Source organism: Dromiciops gliroides, chromosome 5, assembly GCF_019393635.1.
Source record: "Dromiciops gliroides isolate mDroGli1 chromosome 5, mDroGli1.pri, whole genome shotgun sequence".
NCBI classification, from domain to species: Eukaryota; Metazoa; Chordata; class Mammalia; order Microbiotheria; family Microbiotheriidae; genus Dromiciops; species Dromiciops gliroides.
Genome location: NC_057865.1, coordinates 101460861 through 101476275, shown reverse-complemented (window position 1 = coordinate 101476275; position 15415 = coordinate 101460861). Strand labels below are relative to the sequence as shown.

Genomic DNA, 15415 nt, shown 5'->3' with positions numbered 1-15415 from the left:
TCCTTTGATCCAGCAATACCACTGTTAGGTTTATATCACAAAGACATCCCCCAAAAGAGAAAAAGACCTACTTATACAAAAATATTTATAGCAGCTCTTTTTTGCGTGTGTGGTGGCTAAGAATTGGAAATCAAAGGAATGCCCATCAATTGGGAAATGGGTAAACAAACTGTGTTATATGATAGTGATAGTTTCTTATTGTGCTATAAGAAATGACAAGGAGGATGATTTCAGAAAAGCCTGGAAAGACTTGTATGAGCTAATGTATAGCGAAGTGAGCAGAACCAGAATGTTGTGCTCAGTGACAGCAATATTGTTTGATGAAGAATTGTGAATGGCTTAACTATTCTCAGCAATAAAATGATCTAAGAAAATCCCAAGGACTAATGCTGAAGCATACTAGCCACCTCCAAAGAAAGAACTGGTATTGATTGGACACTGACTGAACCATGCTACTTTTCAATTTCTTTTATTTTTTATTTTATTTGAGTTTTTATACAAGTGACTAATATGTTAATGTTTTATATAATTGCATATATATATAACCTAAATCTGATTGCTTACCACCTCAGGGAGGGGTGAGGAAAAGGAGGGAAGGAGAGAGAGAATTTGGAACTCAAAACTTTAAATAAAAATGTGTATTATAAAAAAGTAAAATTCAGTTATTTAAATATTTTATTTCTTCTGTTAATCTGGGCAATATTTTTGTAGGTATTCATCCATTTCATTTAGATTTTCAAATTTATTGTCAAATAATTGGGCAAAATAGCTCCTAACAAGTGTCTTAATTTCCCCTTCATTGGTGGTGAGTTCTTCCCTTTTATAGGTAGACTTAAGGGAGGGAAGCAGCATGGACAGGGAAGAAGTATGCATTTTTGGAGAATTCTTAAAAGGTGCTAGGATAAGTAGCCTATAACTAGATATTTCCTTGCCTCTTGCTCTGGGTAAGGGACAGGCAAATCTAGAATAAACAAATAGAGAGTGGGTTCAGTGACTGATCTCTCAGATTTGCATCCATAGAGTTGGTAGGATTCTTTTCTAATGCACATTAGGCACACATAGTGTCCTCCTAGTCCTCCGTATTTTCCTTCACCTTGGTTCCTGCATAAAGCAAAGAGAGCTGCTGAATCCTTGGAGAGTCTGGCCTGCTATTGGATCCTTTCTGGTGTCCTGGAATACCTGAGTCTCAGAAGATGCTCAGCAGAGAAAGAATGCCCAGCCTACTCATTCTTTTCTTCATGATCCTGTTTCTCCTAGAGTCTGTGATAGCAATTATAGAAAATGGTTTCATCATCATAGTGCTGGGTAGGGAATGGGTGACATGTTGGACCCTTCCCCCCGGTGACATGATCTTGGCCAGTCTGGGCATCTCCCGCCTCTTTCTACAGTGGGCAGCAGTTTTTAGCAACTTCTATACATATTTCTCTCCAACTGACAGATGTTTATATCTTGATATTTTCTGGATTTTTACTAATGTTGCTACATTCTGGTTTACCACCTGGCTTGCTGTTTTCTATTGTGTGAAAATTTCTTCCTTCACTCACGCAATCTTCCTCTGGCTGAAATGGAGAATTTCCAGATTGGTCCCCTGGCTACTACTATGTTCTCTATTGATATCTATTTTGATATGCATCATATTTTTTGTAAGGAAATACCAGATTTTCCAACAGCCAGTCACTGGGAATTACTCAGAAAAGACCATTTTGGATGATAAAATACATACATTCCAGAAGTATTTTTTCTTGCCTATGCAAATTTTTGTTTTGTTAATTCCTTTTGTCTTTTTCCTGGTCTCCACCATCTTGCTCATTTCTTCCCTGTACCGACACTTGGGGAACATGCAGAATCATAATGCTGGTCTTCAGGATCCAAGTATGCAGGTCCACATTACAGCCCTGAGGTCAATTTTCTTCTTTTTCATCCTCTACATATCATACCTTTTGCCTCTGCTCATCACTGCAACAGGACCTCTTTCAGTTTGCAGCTCTCAGTTTTGGGTATGGGAGGTAGTGACCTATGCTGGCATCTCCATCCATCCTGCCTTCCTGATTCTGAACAGCTCAAAACTGAGAAGGGCTCTGAAGAAGATGCTTCATGAACCACAGGCTGCATAGGGGCAATTCAGCTCTGAAGTGATCAATATCAGTAACCAATATTGAGTATTACCAATATTGGTGTTGTGACATAGATTCATAAGACTTTGAAAGGACAAAAGAAAGGAAGGAATATATATATATATATATATATATAATTATGTACTTATGATGTTTTGGCACTTTAATAAGCACTGTGGATATGAATACAATCACTTAGGCACTACTTTCTCATCTTCTCCATTCTCTCTTCTCCCACTACCTAGTCATTCATCTCTAAGCCCTGCCAATTATTCCTTTGTAATGTTCCATAGTTAATTAAAAGATATTTTGGAGGCTAATTTCCTAATTTTGTACATGGGGCAATAAGGCCATGATAGATCAAGTGACTTGTCCAGGGTCAAACAATTGGTAAATGTGTGAGACAGAATTTGAATCCAGTTTTTCCTGATTACAAATTCAACACTCAGTTTACTTCACTAATATTTTACCTTCCCTTGTTTTTTGTTCTCATATTCACACTCAAAGCCACAGGCATAGCCCATGTCCTGGGCTTTAAACTACTTGTGCCCACATGATGGTGCAGTTCTTTTTACTGGCCTGCAAAGTGTCCTACAAAGAATAGTTAGATATACCTCAATTACTGGCAAGATTGACTATGGGTAAGGCATTTAGTTCTCTAAGCCTTGATGTCTTCATCTAAGGGAAAAAAGTTCAGTGTGTGTGTGTGTGTGTGTGTGTGTGTGTGTGTATGCAATATATACTTTATAATCATGTGCAGTGTTTATATGTATATGTTCATGCACATACACACATACATATATACACACACAAATATATATATATATATATACACTCCCATATACATGCAATAAAGAAACAAGATTTCTTGCTATTCCATCTCATCCTCTTCAGAAACCTACAGTGGCTGCCAATTGCTTCTCACAGTCCAGCTGAAATGCATCATGGACTTCAGCTGACCACAACCCTTCCCCATTGACAGACACTAGACTCTTCTCATTTGATTCACCTCAGATGATTATATTGGAGAAGCTTTTTCAGTCATGTCCTGATTTTATTTTGCTTTTCCATTCCTTTCAAAACTCAGCTGGAAACAAGCCTTCTATTCCCAGAACAATGTCAGTTCCTTGAAACCACAAGTTTCTGTCTTTGCATCCCTGGAAGAATGGAAGAGCAGATAAAGACCCAGCCTTTTTATCAGGATGACCTGTGTTCAAGTCTTGCCCAAGACATGTGCTGGCTGTGTGACTCAGAGAACTGACTTAAGCTCTCAGTTTTTTAAGATTATGGGTGACTGAGCAGGTGCTAATTTTCACTCTCCTTTCTCCATCCTCCCCCCAATAAAAACAAAACAATCCTCTGTCACTTAAAACATTGCCTTCAATTGCTAAACATGTAGTAAGCCTCTATTATGTGACAAGAACTGCTAGCATTTATAGAGACTTTAAACTTTGCAGAGTGATTCACAAATTCATCTTATCTTATTCTCACAATAACCCTGGGAAGTAGGTGCTGTTATTATCATTTTTATTTTACAGAGGAAGAAACTGATGCAGGAAGAGGGACCCAGGGTCACACAGATAATGGGTGTGTGAGGCTGGATTTGAACTCAGGTTTTCCTGCATCCAGGTCCAACATTCAATCCATTGTCCCACATAGCTGTTGTAGAGATATGAAGAAATAAAATAATCCTTGTTCAGTTTAAGCATAATAACATCATTCCAGACGATCTAACCACCTATGCCAATTACACTGGCAATGTCCTACCCTGGTTCTATATTCCTGTAGTTCTCTCCTTGACAGAAAAAAAGCTTCGGGGGTAAGAATGGTAGAAGGACCTCATACATTGTTGTGGTATAACACAGAGAACCAGGCTTGAGAATATAAAGAGAGAGACACAGAGAGAATATGAAGAGAGAGAGAAAGAGAGAGAGAGAGAGAGAGAGAGAGAGAGAGAGAGAGAGAGAGAGAGAGAGAGAGGAAGAGGAAGAAGAAGAAGAAGAAGAAGAAACATGGCATTCTGCTAGCAGAGATGGCATTTTCCTCCTAAAGCTGTCTGGGCAGCAATTTGATACACAGCTTGTGGTAGGAAATTCCTCCTCCCATTTGCTTGGTTTGAGAAAATCAAAGACATAAATGAATTGAGTTCAATGGAACCTATAACCGGGACATGGAGAGCAGTGGCTGTCTGGACATGAGATCCAAGGGGAGGGGGGAGGTTATAATTTGTTTGTGTACAATTCCTAACTCTGTCCCATTCATTTAGAGAGGAGAAGATTTCAGTGAACAATGATTCACATAAGAGGTGTTACTATGAGTGAAAACCTAGGATAAATGTCTTTGCCAGCTCCTGGTAGGAAGTAGCTCAATTGAAATGAACTTTTGACTTTTGGCCTAGCTTGGGGTGAGGGCTTAGGGGAAGGGGATATAATGGAGGTGGGGCAGCTCAGGAACATTCTTGCTGGGTCTATCACTCTTATTTGTTTAATTCATTTCTAATAGTTTGATTAAAGTCATCAGTATGCCACTATGCCTTGAGAAGGGGAATCTAGCAGTATGAGAACTTCAAGCTATTTATCCAATTGGATAATCCACTTGACAAATCATAAGTCTGGGATAGTACCCACAAAGGGGTGGGGACCAGAGGAGAGTGGTAGCTGGCTTCCTAAAGGCCTGAGTAATGCCAAAGGCTCATATGACATACGGGGAAAGTACTTGACTGATAGCAGATATAGCAAGGACCTTACTCCCAAACTGTCTAAGGCACCAGTCATGGTGTCCAACTTAGTGTCATATTAATCAAATGATCATAACTTTGAGCATTTACCTGTTTAAATTATCAGTAGCACTCTTATTTGTTCCTTGAATATAACAATATCTGTATGGCTTTTAAATCCTTAAATAGGTCAGTGGTCTTATCCTTTTGGGAGTTCCCTCCAGTGCTGCAGGTCACATTTTATACAAGCCTATGTATCTCCTGTGATCTTTTCTATGTACTTTCATAAGTTCTTTTTTCCCCCTAGTGTTTTAGCTGCACGCCCAGATCATTGATCAACTTTATCTCTCATGAATTCATTAATTCATCCATCCATCCATCTATCATCTATCTATCTATCTATCTATCTATCTATCTATCTATCTATCTATCTATCTATCCATTCATTCATTTGCTTATTTATTTATTTTTCCATCTATTAATTAATTTGTCTGCTTATTTATTTATCTATCTAGTTGTTAATTCATTTATGCATTTATTTATTCATTCATTCATCCATTCATTCATTTATTTGTTTATTTATTTATTTTGATGAGGCAACTGGGGTTAAGTGACTTGCTCAGGGTCACACAGCTAGTAAGTGTCAAGTGTCTGAGGCCAGATTTGAACTCAGGCTCTCCTGACTCCAGGGCCAGTGCTCTATTCACAGTGCCACCTAGCTGCCCCCTCATAAGTTCTTTATAGAGGATATGCCCAATTCGATGAAGGAAGACCTTCTTCTTCATCTTCTCCCAACCTCTTGAAGATACCATGAAGCATATTGTCTGCTTATATGTTTTTCTTTTCTTCTGCCATGCTATGATAGGAACAGGATTTTAATTATTCAGCCTCCAGGGCTTGGAATCCTGATCAGTCCTGGTTTTTCTGACATAGAATAATTCCCATTCTAGTAGAATCAGAGCCTCCCCAGACTTGATGGGTGCCTGTGACTATGTGAGTCTCCACACCCACATGACTTACTGACCAGACGAAGTTTCCAGATGGAGAAGAGGACCATGTCCAGAGAAGCTCATATTCATGTTGTATATTCTTGCTGTGTTCCTTTCTAAAATGTTCAGTGACTTGTTTGCTCTGAGATTGAACCAAGAGTGTACTGGATTTAGAGCCATGCCTGCACCACAAAGGACCAGGATATCTTCTCTTCCAGACATTCAGTTCCTTGATAACATCCTTTTCTCCAGTTCCTCTTTGGCTCTATGTGGAAGCTTGCTCATTCACCACGTACTTTTCCACTGCCCACTGCATTATACCCATTTTTAGTTCTTCAGAGGCAGTGGTGTTCCAATGCCATATAGCAACACTGGAAATACATTAGTATTGGAAAGGTGGCTCTTTCTTTCTTTTTTTTCAGGGCAATGAGGGTTAAGTGACTTGCCCAGGGTCACTCAGCTAGTAAGCATCAAGTCTCTGAGGCCGGATTTGAACTCAGATCCTCCTGAATCCAGGGCCAGTGCTTTATCCGCTGTGCCACCTAGCTGCCCCCTCTTTCCTTTCATGGAAACAAAGAAGCCTTATAGAAAAGGAAAAATACTTCCCTTAGTTTTGAAAAAAATAAGAGGTGGAGATAGGAAAGAGATTTTTTTTCTTGATTTTTTCAACACCTTTCTCTTTTTCCAAAAAACTGCTCATTTATGACCTAGAAGATATTGGCAAATCTCAGTTTATCACTATGGAATGAATGAATTGAAATATTTGGAATAGTAAAAATAGAAATAAAGTCATAAACCCAGGAAGAACGCAGCCATCATTTAGTATTATCACCCGGGGAAATGTGGACCTACAGGGCTAAATGACTTGCCTAATGTAATTCAGTTAGTGGTAGGTCTGGAGCAGAAGCTAAGGGAAGGGAGTAAAGAAGAGTACAAAAAAGGAGTACGAAAAGGCCCTTGAGAGGCTTGGGGGAGAGGCCTGAATCAGGATGCTGAGCTAAGTACAAGTCTATTCTGTACACCTGGTTTATCTAACATGGAAATAGTGTTTCATCTCTACCTATCACATCTATTATCTATCTTTCATCTCTATCTCTATCTATCATCTGTATTATCATATTGGTCTGATTTCAGAGCTTACTACAATGCCTGGCACATAGATGGCACTTAATAAATAAATACTTGTTAATTGATGTAGACACAGTTTCTTCCCTCTATGTCTGGCTTGCAGAGCATGGTCTATGGTTTGTCTTTCAGTTAACACTGAATATGATGAGGATAAAGAGAGCAGTGATGATAAAAATGGATGAAATGTATTTGAAGGGAAATATATTTTGGGGTAGTTATTTTGCATATATATGCAATAGATAGGTTTACACACATATATATCTTTCAAAGAGCTCTTATTTTAGGGGTGGTGTGTATATTCTACGTAATTCTCATTGTAGGGAAGTAGTAATGAAATACTCAAGAAGGCTCGTCTAAATTTGTAGGGGGCCAGCCCAATGACTCAATATAGGCAGGGGGCCAGGAAAAATAATATTTGTTTTTTGTTTCTTTTGTTTTATTTTTATTTGTCTTGCACATGTATGGAAATTTTCCCATTGGATTGCAAGCAACTGGAAGACAGAGTCAATCTTTTGTCTCTAGCAACTTCCGAGCATCTACATGCTACTGAAACAAAGATAGCTGCGCTGGCTCAGTCATGTGCACTGCATGCAAGACGGGTGCATTCCTAAAGACCTACTCTATGGCGAGTTAGCCTCAGGCCAAAGACCTACTAGATGCCCCCAGCTTCGCTACAGAGAGGTATGCAAGCGAGACTTGAGGGCTCTGGGAATAGACATTCGCAGCTGGGAGGAGATGGCCAAGGACCGCACCTGATGGAGTTCAGTACTCAGGAGCAACTTGCGCGCAGCTGAGATGGGCCTTCAAGCCTGGAAGGAAGAAAAATGAATGAGATGCAGGAACCCACGGGCAACAGAGAGTGTGAAGTTTTCTGATGTCCTCTTTGGGGCAGGAGCTGCAGCTCCCATATAGGACTGCACAGCCACACTGTGGCTTGTGGCTCTTCAAGGCGCTGATCCATGGTCTTCCGAGACTGGTGGAAGCCTACTATGGCACCATATTTATGTAATAAATACTTTGTTAAAGATGCTGATGATGGTGATGACTGTCACCCTTTGGTCAAAGACGATCCCCTAAAGTAAGACCTCAGGTATATTTTGGATATTTTTCTCTCTGCTTGCTCACAATCCCTACCCAGGTTACCTGGAGCAATGTATACATTGTAACCAACATTGCCTAGACACCAATTATTCACTTGCAAGCATGCAGTTTATTGTATTACATTATTGTTGTTATTTTTGGTAAGAAGGAAAACAATAGAAATCTTAGAATGAATCACTATTTGTTCCAAAGATAACTCTCTGTTTGTGTGTCTGTCTGTCTCTCTTCTCTCTCTCTTTCTTGTTCCCTCTCTCCCTCCCTCTATATCTATCCTATACCTATAATTATACCTATACCTGAATCTATATCTAATCCTATTCCTGTCCTTATCCTTTTATTGGTATCTACACCTATACCTGTGCTATCTGTATCAATATTTATATTCTTTCCCATCTCTACTTCCATCTCCATGTCCATCTTTATCTCTAATCTCTATGTATCTACTCAGAAAATGTAGGCATATTACTCCTTCTTTCCCTTTACCCATGGTTCTATAGCATAGACCATTGTCTTTATTGTTGGGTCAGGCTACAATATGTTTCCATAGAAATCTCTGGTCTTTCTATACCACTTCCCTAATACGAGAAGAGGGAAAAAAGAAAAATTTTCTTGAGTCCTTTTCTTCTTTCCCTGAAAGTCTGTTTTTTTCCTCTCCAAGTTACCAATTCCACTGATTACCATGAATATACTTGGGGTAGGCACAATTTATTTCTTCCAGTTTCTCAAAAGCAAAAAGGAAGAGCTAGAAATGTACCGAGTCCAGCAATTGCTATAGAATAATACACTTTGTGAATTAGCCATAGTCTATACCAAGATTCTTATGCCTACCAGGCACACTGCAAAATTAGATAATATGTTCTTGTTTTCCTAGTATCCTCCTTCCAATCTGTGGGTCAGATAGTCTCAAAAAGTGAATAGCTTCTAGTGCCATAAGTAGGCTTCCTCTCACACACACCCCTGCACCACCCCCCTTGCCATGGGGCAAAATCAGTCACAGAGAAAGGGTAGGAAGTTGTTCAAAGGACAGTCCAGTCACTGAAGCAATAGTTGAAGGAGAGGGGAAAGCCTGTTTCCCAGAGAATCTGGCATAGCCTAGCAGAAGCTGGAAGGGAAGGTAGGACTGGGGAATGGTAAGCCATGGTAACAGGACTGTGGTAGAGATGGACTGGGAGTGGCCCTAGGAGCATGAGACAGTATAGGACTTGAAGGTGATTTGTGGAATGGGAAGTTGGAAGGAGAAGCATGGCATACTGGAATAAAGCCTTCTTTATTCCATGCCACTGAAAGCTCTGATGACTTTCATTTCCTATAGGCCCTCCGTAATTTGGTCCCATTCAAACTCTTCAACCTAATCTCTCCCTCCGCATATTGTTCCCTAAAATAGTGGTCAAGATACCCTACTCTTTGTTCCTTGAACTTGGTGGCCTGTCTCCAGTTGTCTTTATGCCTGGCATGTCCTTTTCTATTCTTTCAACTTAGCTAAATCCTAAATTAATTTCAAGGACAAGTTCTAAGACCCATCTTCTCTATAAAAACTTTCCTGACTTGCCTAGTTTTCAGTGATTGCTCCCTCCTGGCAACTCCTATAGGACTTCATGCCTATACCATTTACTTGCCACTTAAAATGTTCCACATTATATTGCTAATTATCTTTGTAAGTCTATGTTCTTGTCTCCAATGAGACTGTAGGCTCCTTAAAGGAAGAGAACATATGAGAAGCTTCTTTTGAGTCTTTTGAACCTAGTGTAATTTCCTCCCCACAGTGGATACTTAGAAAAATACTTGATGATGGTGATTGAGAAGCATAGTTTATTTTGAATCAATAATTAGCAATAATTTGAATCGGTAATTAGCATTGGACCTTACCCAAAATAAATGCTTAATAAATGCTTGTTGATTAATACACTGTTGCTGGAGTTGTAAACTGATTCAACCATTGGGTAGAGCTATTTGGAATTATACCCAAAAGGTTAGCAATACCACTACAAGATTTGCATCCAAAAAGAGCTAGCAACAAAAAGGAAAAGGACCTATATGTACCAAACAATTTATAGCAGTTCTTTTCTGGTGGCAAAGAATAGGAAATTGAGAGGCTGCCCATCATTTGGGGAATGGCTGAATAAATTGTGGTATGTGATTATGATGGAATACTATTGTGCTGTAAGAAAGGATGATCAGGATGCCCTCAGAAAAACCAGGAAAGACTCATATGTGCTATTGCAAAGTGAAATGTACTGTGTACAAAGTAATAGCAATATTGTGAGATGATCAGCTCTAAATTACTTAGCTATTCTAAGCAATACAATGATCCAAGAGAATGCTGAAAGATTTATGATGAAAAATGCTATTTATTCCCAGAGAAAGAACTTGTGGTATCTGAATAAAGTTTGAAGTATAATTCTTATTTTAACTTTATTTTTCTTGAGGTTTTTTGCGTGTAAGTTTTCTTTTACAATGTGATGAATATGGAAATGTTTTGCATGGCTACATATGTATAAACTATATCGAATTGCTTGTCTTCTCAATGGTGGGGAAAGGGAGGAGGAAAGGAGAGAATTCGGGACTCAAAGTTTCAAAAATGAATGTTAAAAATTGTTTTAAAATGTAATTGGGGAGGACAGCTAGGTGGCGCAGTGGATAAAGCACCGGCCTTGGATTCAGGAGTACCTGAGTTCAAATCCAGCCTCAGACACTTGACACTTACTAGCTGTGTGACCCTGGGCAAGTCACTTAACCCTCATTACCCTGCAAAAAAAAAATGTAATTGGGGAAAAATAAAATACTAAAAAAATGCTTGTTAAATGAAGGTGAACAGTGATAATGATGGGTGATACTGACCATACTAGCATTTGGAATATGAGGGACATATGGATGGAACTAAATCTAGAGTAGAATTAGGGGGAGGAGCTACAAAAGCACTCTATTTTACCCAGTCAAAAATGATGGGGAAGAGGCTGACTGTATCTTGTATTATCTTTGTGCCTCGGGCTTAGGTTGCTCAGATTGGCCCTCTTTAACACTCAAAGGTACATAATTATGGTATAAACTGTGGCACAGTGGCTGCTGATTCTCAGTCAAATAGAGTGAGTTTGATTTTGGAACCTATCCTCCAAAGTTATTATTTCATTGACTATTATTCCCACATATAATTTACTATGGGAAATTTCCAAGTATAATTTGTAAATAGCTTATGGCTAGGTTTCTATAAATGCAGGTATAAAACTAGCTCTTGTGCAACTACTCAAAGTAATGTGGTTTTGAGTACAAGACTGCCTACATTTCACCCTACTGAAAATGCAGAAGTTGCAGGGTATTGGAAGGAATTGAAATTTAGAAATCACAAAGAAATTCTCAATGCCTCATCAACAATATACACAATTCTCTTCATTCCCTAGGAGGTTCCATTTTTCCACAGGGTCCTGACTCAGCACTGCCCTATAGTTTGGGTTTCCCTACAAAGTAAACTGAACTCGGGGTTATCATTAGGGCAACACCTTGACATTCTAGCGACTCCTCTCCCTGAAAGTCCTACACAGACTCTTGCAAAGTTGTATTGCTATCCCATGATTTTTATTTCCCTTGAAGTGAAACATGGTTTGGACAGATAATCCCTTTATTATTTGACCTACTTAGATTGTCCAAGTCAAGCCAATTTTTTTTTCCTCCCATGTCTTGGCTTTAGCCCCTTATTACTCCTCCATCTGGGGGCAGGTGGGCACATGGATAATCTTGTTCTCTGTTTAAGAGGTACACTGTTCAGGAAGTTTCTCTTCTTAGGAAAGATCATAGGCCTGGGAAACAACTTCCAAAGCTGGCACTATTCAAGAAACCTATCTTCTCTGACTAGAAGGCTAAACACGGGAATTTGACTGCCCAAGAAATAATCCTCCTCTAAGGAAGAGGCAGGTGTTGAGGAATGATACTGTTCATGAATTCTGCTCTTAAGCATGTAAACAACTGCAAAAGGGACTGTGTGTAGTAGATGCATGGTATTTTTTATTTCCTAGTGTTCTACATTCTGGAGATCCACTGCCCATAGCTCCAGTAGTACAATGCTAGGTAGGTGAATAAGGAGTAGAGAAAGGAGCTATAGTAAAGTTTTCCAAGGGGCATTTACATCTCCAAACAAAGGAGGATTAAGGGACTCCCTTCTTTTCAACTACTTTCCTTTCTCTAAATATGCAGATAAAGAACATTTTCCTTACCTACACATGGAGATGGAGCAACCTTATTAACTACTGTTTTGTGGTGACGTGAAGATGATGATATCATATATTCATCATCTTCTTAGTCTTATCTGTGGAGCTAGTAGGGACCAGTTTTTTTTTTTTTCCATCATGATGTTTTGAAGGTGTCAAGCTACCAGATTCTTCCCTCGTTTTCTCATTTAATCAACCCACATTAAATATGTGCCTCATAAGTACAACATATTGTACTGGTACTTTTATATCTTTGTGATAGATTTTTTATTGTCTCTAGTCTACTCTCCTTATTCTCTAGGACTTTCTCTAAAATGCCCCAGAAATATCTTTATTCTACAATCTGCACACTGGAAATTCCTTTTGCCCCTGTGGACTTTATCTCTGATTGTTTATTTCTTACTAGCACTTCTATTTTAAGGAGGAGGCCCAGGACAGCTACATCTTTCCAGATTGCACCCTTGATTCTCTTGTTGTCTATTATCCCACCCTACCTTCAGCTCCCTTTTATATGTGTTCCTCTATTATAATATAAGCTAGAATATTAGCTGCTTGAGGGGAGGCTCTGCCTTTCTTCTTTTATTTTTATCCTCAATGCTTAGCATAGTGTTGAAATATTGTAAGCATTTAATAAAAGCTTGTTGATTTGACAACATGGATCCTCCCTCCACCAAGATATATTTAAATATCTTTAAACTTTCCTGTTCTGCACAATTTTTATCCATATTTCCCCATTTATCATCCTTAGAATATGAAGCAGATCACACACAGATAGCACATGGTAGAGCTGGAATTTGAATTCAGGTTCATCAACATTTCAAGTGTGCCATATTCCCTTATATTTCATTTATAAAGGAGTTCTTCCCCATCTCATAATAATGGAGTACAACTCCAGTGGGCCGGTCATGTTATTTGAATTCCAAATGTATGTTTGACTAAAAGAACATTTTACAGGGAACTCATCCAAGGCAAGTGCTCACGTGGAGGTCAGAAGAAGCACTACAATGCTTAAAGTCTCACTCAAGAACTTTAAAATTGATTGAGTGGGGGGGTGGCTAGGTGGCGCAGTGGATAAAGCACCGGCCCTGGATTCAGGAGTACCTGAGTTCAAATCCAGCCTCAGACACTTAACACTTACTAGCTGTGTGACCCTGGGCAAGTCACTTAACCCCAATTGCCTCACTAAAAAAAAAAAAATTGATTGAGTGGGGGCAGCTGGGTGGTGCAATGGATAGAGCACTGGCCCTGGATTCAGGAGGACCTGAATTCAAATCCGGCCTCAGACACTTGACACTTACTAGCTGTGTGACCCTGGACAAGTCACTTAACCCCAATTGCCTCACCAACCCCCCCCCCCTCCAAAACCAAAAAACACCAAAGGATTCTTCAGCATGGTATGCCCACATCAAAAAAGGCATTCTGCTCTGTGAGCAAGCAGAATTGCAGTAGTTCAAAAGAAATGAGAGATGCACAAATTTAGAGAAATCTCCACTCCAAATGTTCTTGTGGGCTACTTATGCCTGATCTGTACTAAAGCCTTCTAGAACTCATATTTGTCTGATAGGCCACAGTTGGACACACAATACCTTGACTCCAACATAGTGATGTCATTTTGGTCCTCTTCAAAAATAAAGGAAAACAACCAACCAACCAACCAAACAGTAATGGAGGGTGGATGTTGATATGTACAAATTTCTGAAGGACCCTCTCCTCTTCTAGGAACCCTCCAGGGTTCTTCTTTGGTGATTCAGAACCCTAGTAAAACTGGACAAGAAAATACATGACTGTAGGCCAAGGACAATTCATCTTGAAAGAAATAGATGCAAATCTCCCACAGGCTCAATTACTGTTGTTCCCTTTCCATCCCTTTGATTTACATCGCATTTGACTAATTTTTAACAAAGTCAGAATGAGCTGAAATGTCCTTCTACCTATGTTCTGAATCCATTAACTCCTCCATTTCTGTAGATGCCCAGCTTTTTTCTTATTGAACTCCTTTTCAATCTTTTCTCCAAATGATTCAGATGTCTATTGCTCACTTAGTTAAAAATCTTCTTTGCCTTCAACTATGGCCCTAGAATTTATTTCCATAAATTCTTTCAGGGTTTAATTGATTACTTAAAGTAATTTGGAGATAGCCATTTCAAACACTTAACAACTTAACCTTAGTCCTAAATAAAATAGGCCAGAAAAATGGTGTGGAAGCCATAGTGAAATTTCAGGCATTTGATTGGATTTACATTTGAATGGTAGTCATCCTATATTTCTAGAAGCACTATAAGTGGTAGTGGGAGTAATGTTTCTAGATGCCAAATGCCTCTTGGACAACTATGTCCATTATTTTGTTGATAACTGAATCAACTGAATCTTTTCAGGAGCAATTGTCTGCCTGTTTGGAATGCCGTGCTTCTTCCATTCTACTTATTCTAACCCCAGTCAAAGCCAAGAATACTGCCTCAGGTGGACAGTGTGATGTCCCACCTAAGATGACAGAGGCCTCTGTTTTGTGCTTGGAGAAGAGATCCTAATTCTGCATACCATTCTCTAGGAAGACATAGAGATAATAAGATAACTATCCCTTAAAACAAAGCAATTCTCAGAGCTAGGTGGAAAGTCTCTCTGGATAAGTTGGATGAAGAGATTGCTTTAGGAAAAAAAGCTTGTGGGTGACTATAATGACTCATTGGTGAGCACAGTGAGGAAGAATGAAGGCTTTGTTAAAGAATTAGGAAATACCCCCAGTACGGATATGACTTTTTCTCAGTGTAGTTAAATAGCAGGATGGAACCCCATCTCATTATCTATGGACCTCAATTTCCAGAATGGGGAGATTGTACAGGAATCCAGGTGACATAAGTCAAGGGGGATGGCTGCCTGTCCTTGGAAAGCAACACTGCTACTTGTCAACTATTAAAAAGTGTTAATGGCACACAATGAAAGACCTCCTTTCCAGGGAGGGCAGGATTATCTGGAGCTTATTTCACAATCCTGCTTCTTTTTGCTTCAGTTAAACTTTTGGTCTGGTTTCTACATGCTACTTGATGCACTGCCATCTTCCCATTCTCAATGGGTGTGTATTTTGGGAATGCAATTTCATTTTAATAAAAACCATTTCTCTCCTTCTCCCAGAATTTAATTACTGTATCTCTCTAGCTTCTGTCAGCAATT

The 15415-nt window shown here is 39.2% G+C and overlaps 1 protein-coding gene across 1 annotated transcript; it reads left to right on the top strand.

Annotated features, from left to right (window-relative positions):
* The first annotated feature begins 1211 nt into the window (after nt 1-1211).
* On the top strand, nt 1212-2114 carry LOC122727624 (taste receptor type 2 member 16-like). The gene has a single exon (XM_043965251.1). The coding sequence runs from the start codon at nt 1212-1214 to the stop codon at nt 2112-2114; it is 903 nt and encodes a 300-aa protein (XP_043821186.1).
* The last annotated feature ends 13301 nt before the right edge of the window (nt 2115-15415 follow it).

Bases quoted from the DNA above. Each gene is read 5' to 3' on its own strand.
- LOC122727624 (XM_043965251.1), top strand. From the start codon at position 1,212: ATGCCCAGCCTACTCATTCTTTTCTTCATGATCCTGTTTCTCCTAGAG.